Source organism: Gavialis gangeticus, unplaced genomic scaffold (assembly GCF_001723915.1).
Source record: "Gavialis gangeticus isolate Ggan-Ray unplaced genomic scaffold, GavGan_comp1, whole genome shotgun sequence".
Classification (NCBI taxonomy): Eukaryota; Metazoa; Chordata; order Crocodylia; family Gavialidae; genus Gavialis; species Gavialis gangeticus.
This window is the reverse complement of record NW_017729000.1, coordinates 42,382,392-42,394,324: the sequence shown is the minus strand read 5'-3', so window position 1 is coordinate 42,394,324 and position 11,933 is coordinate 42,382,392. Positions and strand designations below refer to the sequence as shown.

The following is an 11,933-nucleotide window of genomic DNA, read 5'->3' as shown; positions in this document are numbered from 1 at the left end:
GTCTGGCAAGTGCTGAAATGGTTTCCACCCACTTGTTACGTAGAAACGAAAATAAGGAAGGCTGAGCAGTGGACTTTGGGTACAGGTTACCTAGGTTAGGGCCTGGCTCACTCTGAAGAGTATATTTTATAACATCACTTGAGTTATATAATAGACACTGAGCTCTGTAATATGTGCAGCGTGTAGAAATCCTCATTCAGTGCAGAGACAGTGTGGCAAAGGGGTTATTAGTGTCTGCCTAACCTGGGAACCATCTTAAAACTAGGATACCGTTCACAATAACCACTTGTGAGTCTTAGACGAGTTTAAGACAGTGGTGCCAGAGTCCCTCCTGCAGTTTATCACAAGGTGCTGTATCTGACCAGCACAACTTTGAGCTTACATGAATGCAGACCTTGCTGTCAAACAGCACAATTTACATGCAGATGTGTGGCTGCTTTGAGAAGGGGAAAGCTCTTTCCTGTGGCAGGCTACTGCTGGCACCAGTGTACTATTTCTTGATAGTTTTATTGTGATCTTATTGGTGTCAGAGCTACATAGTTCTTCAGTAGAAAGCGACTGTCTGTGCAAATTCCCTTGAGCTGGTGTTTTGTTGAAACCTTGCTTATCTCTGTTTTTCTCTGTATTAAGTTACAGAGAGAGGTTGCATCTCTTGTAAGCATTCACAGATCATAGTTCCATGTAGGGAAACAACTATAAAGCAAAGAAATCTGGGAACCCAGAGCATTGTGTTTTAAAGACAGTGCAGATCAGTTGGTTATTAAACTTCTGTGTTGTCTGTTAATGAAAAGTAATTTGGTGGATAACTTGTATCCAGCAGGTGGCAGCAGAGTGTTGGCAAAAACTAATAAACAGGCCCACACAATCTTAGTCTTGCTGAGAGATGACACAGAAACTGGAAAATGACACTTGAGTAACTGAATCATCTGACTGCTTCCTTGCCAGCTTCAAGTAGAGTAAGACTGCAGTAGGTTGTTTGGCATCCTTCTAATGCTATTTTGTTTTGTTTTTTCTCTATAGAAAGAGTAATGTCTGAAATAGTGTTAGCTGAGTAAGTGAAGTATGTTAAACCTGAGAAATGCCTTCTCCATAGGTCATGGGGTATGCTTTTCAACTGAATGGAAGATGTGGAAATTATTGATATGCTGGACAAAGAGCAGAGCTTTAAGACCTATTAGTTACTTTTGAGAGTAACTCCAATGCATGTGCTGCCTTACCTGGGGGAACCTTTTCCTTAGAGGTACGGTAGTACATGCCAAGAATATGTAGACTTCTACGAGGTAGGCGGCTACAAGAACATGGAGTGAAGTTGGGATTTGAAAGGTGATTGGACCGTTTTCTGAAGAGAAGATAACATTGCCAATAACAGACCAGGAGGCACAGGACTACCAAACCTCAGCAGTGGTTACTCCTTGTGTTCTGCACCAGTGCCCTTTTCTCCATCAGTGTATAATCTCAGTGTTTTCAGTGGGGGGTCATGTGATCTGAAATATCTCTTCTGTGGCCTTGCTGTGAGTGCACAAAGTGTGTAGAATTGGTTAAGGGGGAGGTGTGGGATGTGACAACATCATTGATTGACTGGAGGGGAAGGCAGCAAGTAAACCGATTTCCACTAACAGTGTAATCTGAAGAAGCTTCTTGTCTCCTGGTGTTTCAGGTACATTCAGAGGCAGTACCTTGCTGTTTCTGAAAGTAGCATTCATTGAAGTAAGCGCATGGCTTGGAAGAGGTGCTTTCATTGTGATTAGCTTTTTGCTCAAAGGAGCCAGCTGGGAATGACAGCAGGTTATGCACCCTTAAGGAACTTGCCATTCTGCAGTGTAGCCAGCTGCTTTAATTGAGTAGCACAGAATATTCTTGGCTGATGTGACCTGGAAGTTGAGAGTTGTGCTTGCAGATCTGTCACAAGTTCCTCCTGGGAATAACTTGTGTGTAAGTGACTTTTCACAGCTGTTTTAATTAGTGTGTGGGAAGCTCTGATATTAAAACTGACTGTTCATCTTGAAGATAAGGGATTCGTTTTATTGAATGCTCTTAGATCAGATGTGGCCTGAAATGAAAGTCATTACTAATAGTAATAATAATAATAGGTAAGGTCCATGAAAAGCCCAGCGGCATGATATTTAAAATTCTTCTCCACTGTGTATGTAGCACGAATGTTGCATGTCAGACTGCTACTGCAGTAGAAAAGGGAGCTGACTAGAATCTGATGACTTCCCAACCTGAGATACACAAAGTGGCAAGCAGAAACAGATCCTCAGAGTCACCTCTGCCCACTTGTCCTTTACCACCCAAATCCTCTAAGGGAAAGTGCCTATTTTCAAAGGACTCAGTACAAAGATGAAAGATTTCCACTTCCAGGTGTTAGCTCAGTGTTTAGGGCTTTCACCTAGGAAGTAGGAGACCTGGATTATATTCTCTTCTGAGCCCAAAGTGATTCAAATCCATCTCACAGTTCTCAAGGGGCTGTCCCCACTCCTCAGGCATTCTCTACCCCTCCTACTCACACTGGGTACTTGACTGAGAGGAGCGAATCCTGGGTTTCTGTTGTGTGCATTTTACCCAATGCCTGGAAAATGTACAATACGTATGCAGGCTGTGGGGTAAGTATTGTTTGAGTAGCCTTCCCAGAGTATGCCTAAATTGGGAGCCTGGGTGGACTCGAGCACAAGGACATATAGTTTGTGCATCCTGATCAGACCTGGCAGGTGATGGACCGGACTGCTTATTTTTCAGCAGTTTTGAATGTGGGCAGAAGCAGAACTGCAGGTATCCAGAGAACATTCAAGTCAAACGGGAAACCACTTTGTGTTTGGCAGCAGCTGGGTGGGGGGGTTTGAACTCAAGGTGTAACTGAAACACCCAGGTTCTGCCTCTGGTGCTCAAGTCCTTCATATTGGATATAGGCCAAGAAGCAGAAGACAGGACTTTGGAATGTTCTTGGAGTTAGCAGTACTAAATGAGCAGATGTACATGCCTGCCATGCAGTCACCAGGATTATGGTATTTAAAACTTGTGTCCTTTGACATGCATTGGCACCTTTATTTCCTTTCAGCTTCTTGTACTAGAGTCTGAAAAGACTTAGTCTTTGGGTTCTGTATCTTTTTAGCCTTTCACTCTACTTTTGTCTTGCGTGAACAAAGAGAGCGAAGAACAAGGAGGTAACAAGGAGATAGATGGCAAGCCACCAGTCTAAGAACCTACTAAGTTTCATATCCCTTAGCTAGAATATGACCATTGTTAATTCAGCATTTCACATTAAACAACAAACCCCTCGGGGATTTAACTGCAACTTAGAGGTACTGGGTGACACCAAGGCTGATTTTATTCAGTGCCATTTAGGTAGCTATCCTACTTGGAGCCATGAACAACTGGTGGCTCCTGTGACTTGGGGGGGCACCACAGCAGTGGTGGGGACCACCTACTGTTGGCAGTGAGGGGGCAGGTGTGGGTGGCAACTGCTTGCAGAAGCCAGCAGTGGCTTCAGCTGCGACCGATCTCATGGTGGGCACACGTGCCCCCCCACCCCCTTTCCTACATGTTGCCTATGGTAGGACCCAACATGCTGCTTTGAAGACCTTAAAGGCATTAGGCAGTAAGCTGACTAGCTGGTGCAAGGAGAATGAGTGTGGTGTGAATGGTAAACTGAGGCACCCAGTTTATCCTAGGATGTGGTTCATAACATCCATTTGCTTATCTTCTTGCACCCATCAATGTATACTGTTTTAATTTGTTGGTAAACTGTATGCTAATTTAAATCCTTTCTTCCTCAGCAATGGCACCAGCATGATATCATTGATCATTCCCCCCAAAGACCAGATTTCACGAGTGGCAAAAATGTTAGCAGATGAATTTGGTACCGCCTCAAACATAAAGTCTCGAGTGAATCGCCTTTCAGTTCTGGGAGCCATTACATCTGTACAGCAAAGACTCAAACTCTATAACAAAGGTAATGCCTTTCCTTGGACTCATGCTTGCTACTTTTCCTCAAAACTTTCCTTACCTCAGAGGTAGTCATGGGCTGTTGTCACAGACTGACAAGGACAAGCCTTCTGAATTGGTTGCTTTGGCCTGTTGACTGCTCATGGCACTTGCAGTACAAGGTTTCCCTATTGCTATTAGTATGTCTGTCTTAAGGAAACTTCCTTGAATCCTCTCCCCTTAAAGTGCAAAAGCCTTTCTGTTGATTTGTTCTACTGCCTTTGACATGTTTGTACCATTCTTAGAGCAGTGGGGTTTATCCTCATGCCTGTGAGGAGCTGAGCACTGTCATAACTGCACTCTTGGTTCCCTTTTTCCCCACCTTAAGCCTTGTTTTGCAGACTAAATTTAGAAATCTTAAAAACTGAAATAACACCGAAGAGCCAAGTTGACATCAACAGGATTAGACTGGCAGTTCCCACACTAAAAGGGAAGTGTGGAAGTTGGTTGTGAGTTCCATGGAAACTTAATGATAATATCTACGGTTGGAAACTGACTGGAAGTGGGGTCACCCACACAAAAAATGGGAGCCATTGTCTGTCGGCATGAAATGGTAACCATGTTCACACTTGAAAAGCTTGCGTACCTTGAGTCAAACCCTGAATTGATCCTGAGAGATGTGCTTCTGAAGGGATGGATCCAGTCATGCAGCTTTTTAAAGCTGCATAGGCAAGTAGCCCAATTTAGGTCAGTTAAGCCGAGGGTTATAGGATCAGACCAGTTCCAGGAGAGAGGTACCACCTCAGAACTGTTTATCCATGTGATCTGGGAGTGGTGGGGAAGGAGAGGGAGAGATGCTCTAATTAAAGCACCCAGAGCATCATGTGTATCAGTGTCTCTGTGCTGAAAAATGGCAGCAGGGGTGCTTTAACTAAAGCTTGTTGAAGCGTAAAGATGTTTAGTTTTCATTCACCTGTTACAAACTGTACATATTTGCTTCCCAGCTCATGGCTTGAGAGCTGGGTACAAATTCTGAAAATCTAAGCCCCACCAAAGTATTTCTGTCATAACAAAGCATTCAGTTACCAGCAAGTTGTTCTCCTATCTGTAAGTTTCCTGCTTTCTGCTGTTTCCTAGAAGTGACCTTGTGCTTTCCTCCTAAGTTTGTTTCTTCCCTCAAATACACAAGTCCTTCAGAGGTTGTGTTGTTTTGTTTTGTTTTGTTTTTTATGGTGGGAATTTGTACAGTAAAGAGAAATGGATGCTGTCAAACTAAATCTATGCCTTAATTTCTGGCATCCTGGTATTTGTAGTTTTAAGTGAAGGATGGTAGGATTTGATATTTAGTAGCCTAAATTTTATTATTTCAAATGTCCTTTATAGTACCTCCAAATGGTCTGGTTGTTTACTGTGGAACAATTGTGACGGAAGAAGGAAAAGAAAAGAAAGTCAACATAGACTTTGAACCATTCAAACCAATCAATACATCATTGTATTTGTGTGACAACAAATTCCATACAGAGGTAAGATTAGTCTTTTGCTTGTTTGCTCGTCTTGCTGTAGCCAACAGTCTTTTTTCAGAGAACTTTGCTAGGCTAACTGAAACAGTTCGTAAGTGGTGGGGGTCACATTCTCCGTAGCAGCAGAAACTCTGCCTTGTATGGAACATGGTGGAGAAGGGCCTATGACCAGTTAGTATTCAGAAATCTTAATTTGCTAGGCAGATTTTTGTCCTGGACTAAATTGGCTCAAATTGTATCTGAACTTCATAGTTCAGGTGGGTCATTTTTATGAGTTTGTATAATCCATAGGTTCAGGTTTCTCTTTGTAACTGGGGACACTTGGGTGCTGTGGAAATCTTATTCCATGCTGTGCACAAGGTGAGGCCAGACTAATCTAGCATTGCTAGTCTTTGTACACATCTTGCTGTCAGCTTTCTATCTCTAGTTTTTGTGTGTGTGTGCATGTGTGAAACTGTTCATCCTCAGAAAATGTGGTTAACTGCCACACAGGCAGCCACTCACCTGACTCTCATGAGCAATGTAAGGCATGTTTCAGCTCCATAAAACAGTGCAAACTGCAACAACCCTGAAAATAGTCCTATGGCTGAATGGAGCAAGACTGCTAGAATTCATAAGAGATTCTAACACCGGTTGTTGGCACCTGTGACTGACTTGCAGTGATAAAACCCTTTTCGAACTGAGGTAGAATTACCTGGTACCTGAAACTGGGATGCTTCTCTAAAGTAAGAAGTCAGCATGTGGGACCCACGTTAATAGGGCTGGAATGTCACTGCAGTGCTTGCTGCTGTTCACATCTTTTGAATTCCTAGTTTGTAAGACTGTTTTGACCCTGGAAAGCTTGTTTTGAGGGATCCTGGACTGTGATTGGCCCTCCTAGGTGCTGTGGTATTGAGAACAAACTCCCAATTCCTGTAGCATTTCATATTCCTGAGAGATTTAGTATATAACTCCCATCCCTGCCTCTTCTTTCATGGGCTTCTCCACATGTAAGAGAACAGCCTCTCAACCTGTAAGAAGTTGATGGTGTTGACTGCAGTGTCTCAGCCAGCTGAGGTGGGGCCCCCACCGTGACCACTAAACAAGTCACTTCTGCTAGGACTTCTCTACCAGCACGCTGTTGCAGGAAGAGATCGTAAGGAAGAACAGGAAGGGAAGGTCAGCAAGGAATGGAAAGTAAACCCCAAGATTGAAGAGGGAGGGAGAGAGATCAGGAAATGCAACAAAAGGTAGCCCTTGCTGAGACTGCGTTGGTCAGCATGTCAATCTTTTGGGGAAATTGTGATAGTAGGTACAGATAGGAAGGTGCCCCAATAATGGCCCTTCTGTTTGTCTGCTCCCCTATGTCTGTACTTCACTCGCAGTTCTGCACTGCAGAATGGGCATGGTTATGGAATAGCATGCTGTCTTCTGTTCTCCAGCTCAGATTGACAACAGGACTTACATGGCACATTGACATTTTCATCATAATACAACAACAGCACATTTGGCTCCTTGGATCCCTGCTTCCACCTAGAATACAAGGGGGTGGAATCTTTGATTTGGTAACTTCAACAAATTTTGGATTGTAGTTGCTCTGCAGAAAAAGAACAAGAACACATCTTCAAGCTGTAGTTGGAAAAAAGTGTGACCCCAAATGGAGGGAATATCCTAAATAAAAGCAACAGGCCATTCTTTTAGGCTCTGTCACTAGAAAAACAGAATCCAGGTACAAAGTGAGGACGAAGGGGAAACTAGGGAGTTCGTGATCATTTGATACTTACTTAAAATAAGACTGAATAAATAACACACGTTTTAGTCCCTTTCTACTTGGCAATCACTAAATCTGATAAGCCAATTTTATTGCATGTGTGGAATTGAAGTAACCTCCCAACAGGGATATGAACTATGACATTCGTGCTGAAGTTTAGGATTTATATTGACTTAATTGAATATCTTGGTTGGAACACTCATCCCAGTCATACAACTTGCTTGGCTCTCCATCCCAATTATTTTTTTCATAGATTTCATAGACGTTGGGGCTGGGAGGGACCTTGAAGATCGTCGAGTCCAGCCCCTGCCCCAGGGGCAGGAAGTCAGCTAGGGTCAAAGGACCCCAGCAAGATAAGCATCCAAGCTTGCAAATAGATTGCAATTTAATATTCCACTTCCTTCTCTCGTTCACTAGCACTGCTCATATATTAATAAAAATATTTACTTTGGCCAAGATGTCTCATCAGATCTTAGCTGCTTAGCTTCCATGATTATTTCCCCATCCCCCACCCTTTAATCCCCTCTCTTAAGCTTGAAAGCAATAGGTTTGATTGTGTGGACTTTGGATAGAGATGACTGATGCTTTTTGTTCCTTCCATTCAGTACATTAATATTACCTGGCAGGTGCACAGGCAGCTTAAGTTCCTATGTTGTAAGCTAAAACCATACCTTTTTCTAGTATTAAACCAGAGGTCTGTAATTGGGCAGATTCTTCATTTCCCTGATTCTTTATTGCCACTCTAAATATTACTTCAGAAAGAGCTTTCTGACTATTCTGCTTAACTTGGCAGATGTAGGTGGACAGTGGTTCATTCAAGGGCAAATGCACACAAGTTTGGCCTCACCTCCTGAGAATTAGCATAATGGAGACTCTTGAAGAGTAGGAAGAGCATTAATTCAGGCACTGCTTGCAAGTTCTAGAATGCCTGACCTAGGATTAGGAAAAAATTGGAGTCAGACTGAACAAGCTGATCCTGACTTGATGGCTGCTTGAAATGCTTCTCCCTGCTTTGGAGAAACTAAAGTGCAAACAGTTTGTGTTGGGAGATGACCAGTCCTAACTGGTGAGAGTGATTTAGAGCAATGGTGCCCCCTCTTTTTTCTGGAAGGCTGGATTGGCAGTACCTGGTCCACCCATGGGCTGGATGCAGCCAGTGTTCCCAAGCCAGTGAGGGCACAGCAGGCACCCTCTGGCCATGCAGACAAACCAGCCTCAGTGCATACTGCAGGGAAAGGAACTTAACCCAGCTAGTGGGGAGGAAAAGGGGTGCGGCCCAGCCTGGGCAGGAGGGGGCATGGCCCATCCTCAGTGGGGGAAAGGGGCCTGGCTAGGCCGAGCATGGCCCAAGGGGGGGGGTGTGACCTGATCCTTATCCAGAAGTGGGGTGGGGTGGAGGGGCTAGCTTGGCTCCTACCAGCTGCGCAGGGAATGAGGTTTAATAGGAGGAAGTATGGCCATATTAATGGTCACCCTCCCCCGCTACCAAACTTCCTGACCTGTGAGGAGCCCTGTGGGCCACATCAGGCCTGCAGTCTGGAGGCTGAGCACCCCTGACTTAAAGGATTGACTAGAGCAGGAAGCAATGGCTAACTGCTGAACATGAAGCCGAATTGGTTTAACCTTTGCTGCTGCATAAGAGAAGATTGGAGGTAATAATTTTTCCCCAGAGGTTGTGGCTATCTTCTCTCCACTCACTCCCTGGCTTCTGCCCATAGCTAATAAGGCATTGTGAGGGTGATTACTGTTCGTACTTGCTTATCCCTGCAGATGAGAGTTGTCATGGCTGCTGTGGATTTTGTGACTCAGTGTTGTGGAAATCTTTGTGTGGGCAAGTGCGAATCTCCTTGATTGCTGCCTAGCTAACGGTTGGGCTGCATGGGTGGCTGATGGAACAGAAGCTAAATCCATTTTGCTGCCAAATAGCCAGATCAGTGGATGGAGCAAAATTCTTTAGGCAGGAACATTTGGAAGGAGGGAGGGAAACTAGTTCCTGTTTCCACTTGCATGCATTTGGGAAGAATATGGTTTGAGGATGGCCAGGTAATTTGGGTTCACAAAGGTACAAGTTAATCTTACTGTGATTCCTCCACTTCCCCCTCATGCGCGCACACCTTTCCTGCTACATCTCTCCCTTACAAGCAATGCAGTCAAGTAGTGATCTGGAAAACTTACCATCAGCCTAAAACCCATGACCTCTCGCCTCAACACTAGACTTGAATACACAACGTGCAGGAGAACTCTTGGATCCTTTATTTTGTCATTTGACCTTGATTGCTTCATAAAAACAGCCAGAACCATTGATCTGTGGCTTCATTAATCTGTATCGTGCCTGATGCTCTCCATTAACCAGCTGTGGGGCCAAAGCACTGATATCAGTAGATGGTGTTTATTGGTAATCCATATTTTATTTGCATTTCAGGCTCTTACGGCGCTGCTGTCTGATGACAGCAAGTTTGGCTTTATCGTAATAGATGGTAGCGGCGCACTCTTTGGAACTCTTCAAGGAAATACAAGAGAAGTCCTGCACAAATTCACTGTGGATCTCCCAAAGAAGCATGGTAATGCAATGCAGTAACAGATCTAAAATGCCTTCAGTAGAAAGGAAGGCTTTGGGGGCAGAAGCCTAAAGTGCAGTTAAATCCTGAGGCAGAGTTCCATTCCACACCCAAGAAGAAATCTCTACCTGACCTAGGCACTGAAGCAGAAATATGAATAATGTTGGTTTGGTTCTTTAGGTTGGAATCCTGTAATGCATTTTCCTGATGTCTTTTGCTAGTCTCAAATAACCGAGTACCATGTTGACTTGTCAATGTCAATCCTTTTTAAAAAAGAAACTTTCCAGTGAAATCTTCCCCTAAAATTAGATGCCACTTACAAACTTTCTCAAAAACTCCAGTTTATAATGGATCTTAAATACCATAGGAAAATCTCGTGTAACATTGCATGAGAATTTAGTACAGCTAGAAACACAGGTTAGTTGCACAAATATTATGGAACAGGATATTAAAACTGAATAATATATTTAACCAGCTGTTGCGTAGTCTTGGTTAATAATTTTTCCTATTTCATCTAGTTTTTGCCCCGCATACTTACACCAGTGGAACTCCCTACAAGAGACCGCACCAGCGTGAAATGAGGGTTGTATTGATGCAATACTATACATAATGAAGTAAGCATGAGGGCCAGATACTTTTTCATCTACTTGGTGGCTGAGTGCGATCCTGTTCCACCCTGTCCATCCCTGAAGCAACTTTAATGCCCCTAACTTCTTTAACACCCTTTTGTCTTAGCCTTAGGATTCAGTCATGAAAAGCAGTAAGCAGGAGGAGGGGAGGACTCCATCCATGGACGTTTGCCATCCACTGAGAGGTGGTTAGCTATGTTAGTCTCAGCTCAGGCAAAAGACAGGGTAGACTTTAGAGACAGGGTAGACTTTAGACTGTAACTGGGTTAGAGAGGTTTGAGCTTTCATCGGCAACAACCTATTTTGTTAGATACTATTTGAACCAGTTATACTGCAAGGTGCCATCCTGCCTTGTCTTTTGCCTGACTTGAGTCTAGCTGGCTCATGTAGTATTCAACCTACAAAGTAGGTTGGTGCCTATGAAAGCTCATGCCTCCCTGAATCAGCTAGTCCAAGGTGCACCTTGCTCTCTTAGTGTTGCTTGAGTCCCTGAAATACAGTTAATGCAGAGTAGAATAGGATCTGCCTTCTAGTCTGTGAAACATTTTCCTATGCAAAGCGCATGCAGAGAGTCATCAGTTGTTAATGGGACACTATGTGTAGTCACTTCATGCTGTTTTAGTGGGATGTTCTTTCCTCTCATTGTAGCAAACTTAATTCTGAAGACTGCATCAGCCCTTGGGTTAATTTATTCTAGACCCAGTTGGGATCACATGTTAGCTTCCATGAGAAGAGTTCTCTGTCTTTCAGATTTGCTATATGAGATCTGTTCTTTCTCTTAAAGGTAGAGGAGGTCAGTCTGCCTTGCGTTTTGCTCGTTTGAGGATGGAAAAGCGGCACAACTATGTTCGGAAGGTAGCAGAGACAGCTGTGCAATTGTTCATTTCTGGTGACAAGGTGAATGTGGCTGGTCTTGTTTTAGCTGGATCAGCTGACTTCAAAACGGAACTAAGTCAATCTGACATGTTTGATCAGGTGAGGAAATGTGGTCTTGTGTGCGGAATGAAACAAGCTATCTACTGGAGTGAGCCAGTTCATAGTAACATAGTAGTGCTAACACAGGCAGTGACTCATGGCTGCCACCAGACACATCTCAGGAGAAATCTAAACTGCAGCATCTTAATCTGAGCATGATCTGATTCAATTGTGAAATTCTGGTAATCTAGAGTGGGCTGTTCTTCTAGGGAGGAAGTCAAATCCCAATGACCCGCTGCAAGGAGCTGGATTTCGCTTCCCATTATTACAGTGTGCTTTGTGGAAAATCTGGCCTTGCGGGTTATAGGGTTATTCATCCTTGTCTGGGTTCCACAGTAAAAGCAATGACTTTAGTAGAATTAAACTTTGCTAAACCTCATCTGTTTGGTTTCCCTGTCTGAACATGGTACATAAATACCTTATGCTCAGAACCCCTGCATGCAAGTGAACTAAGACAGATTAACCTCAGTACTTTCACCAAATATTTGTTTGGATGGCTTTGAGAGAGCTTTATGGCAGGTGCTACTTTATAAGTTGCCTAATGCTGGCTTTTTTTTTTTTTTTTTTTTTTTTTTTTTTT

The 11,933-nt window shown here is 43.6% G+C and overlaps 1 protein-coding gene across 1 annotated transcript in view; it reads left to right on the top strand.

Annotated features, from left to right (window-relative positions):
• The first annotated feature begins 3,748 nt into the window (after nt 1–3,748).
• ETF1 (eukaryotic translation termination factor 1) overlaps nt 3,749–11,933 on the top strand; it is a 30,018-nt gene continuing 21,833 nt past the window's right edge. Inside the window, exons 1-4 of the mRNA XM_019506547.1 lie at nt 3,749–3,949; nt 5,305–5,444; nt 9,614–9,752; nt 11,163–11,353. Coding sequence (XP_019362092.1) covers nt 3,787–3,949; nt 5,305–5,444; nt 9,614–9,752; nt 11,163–11,353 — 633 coding nt within the window. The 5' untranslated portion in view covers nt 3,749–3,786. The remainder of the gene's footprint in view (nt 3,950–5,304; nt 5,445–9,613; nt 9,753–11,162; nt 11,354–11,933) is intronic.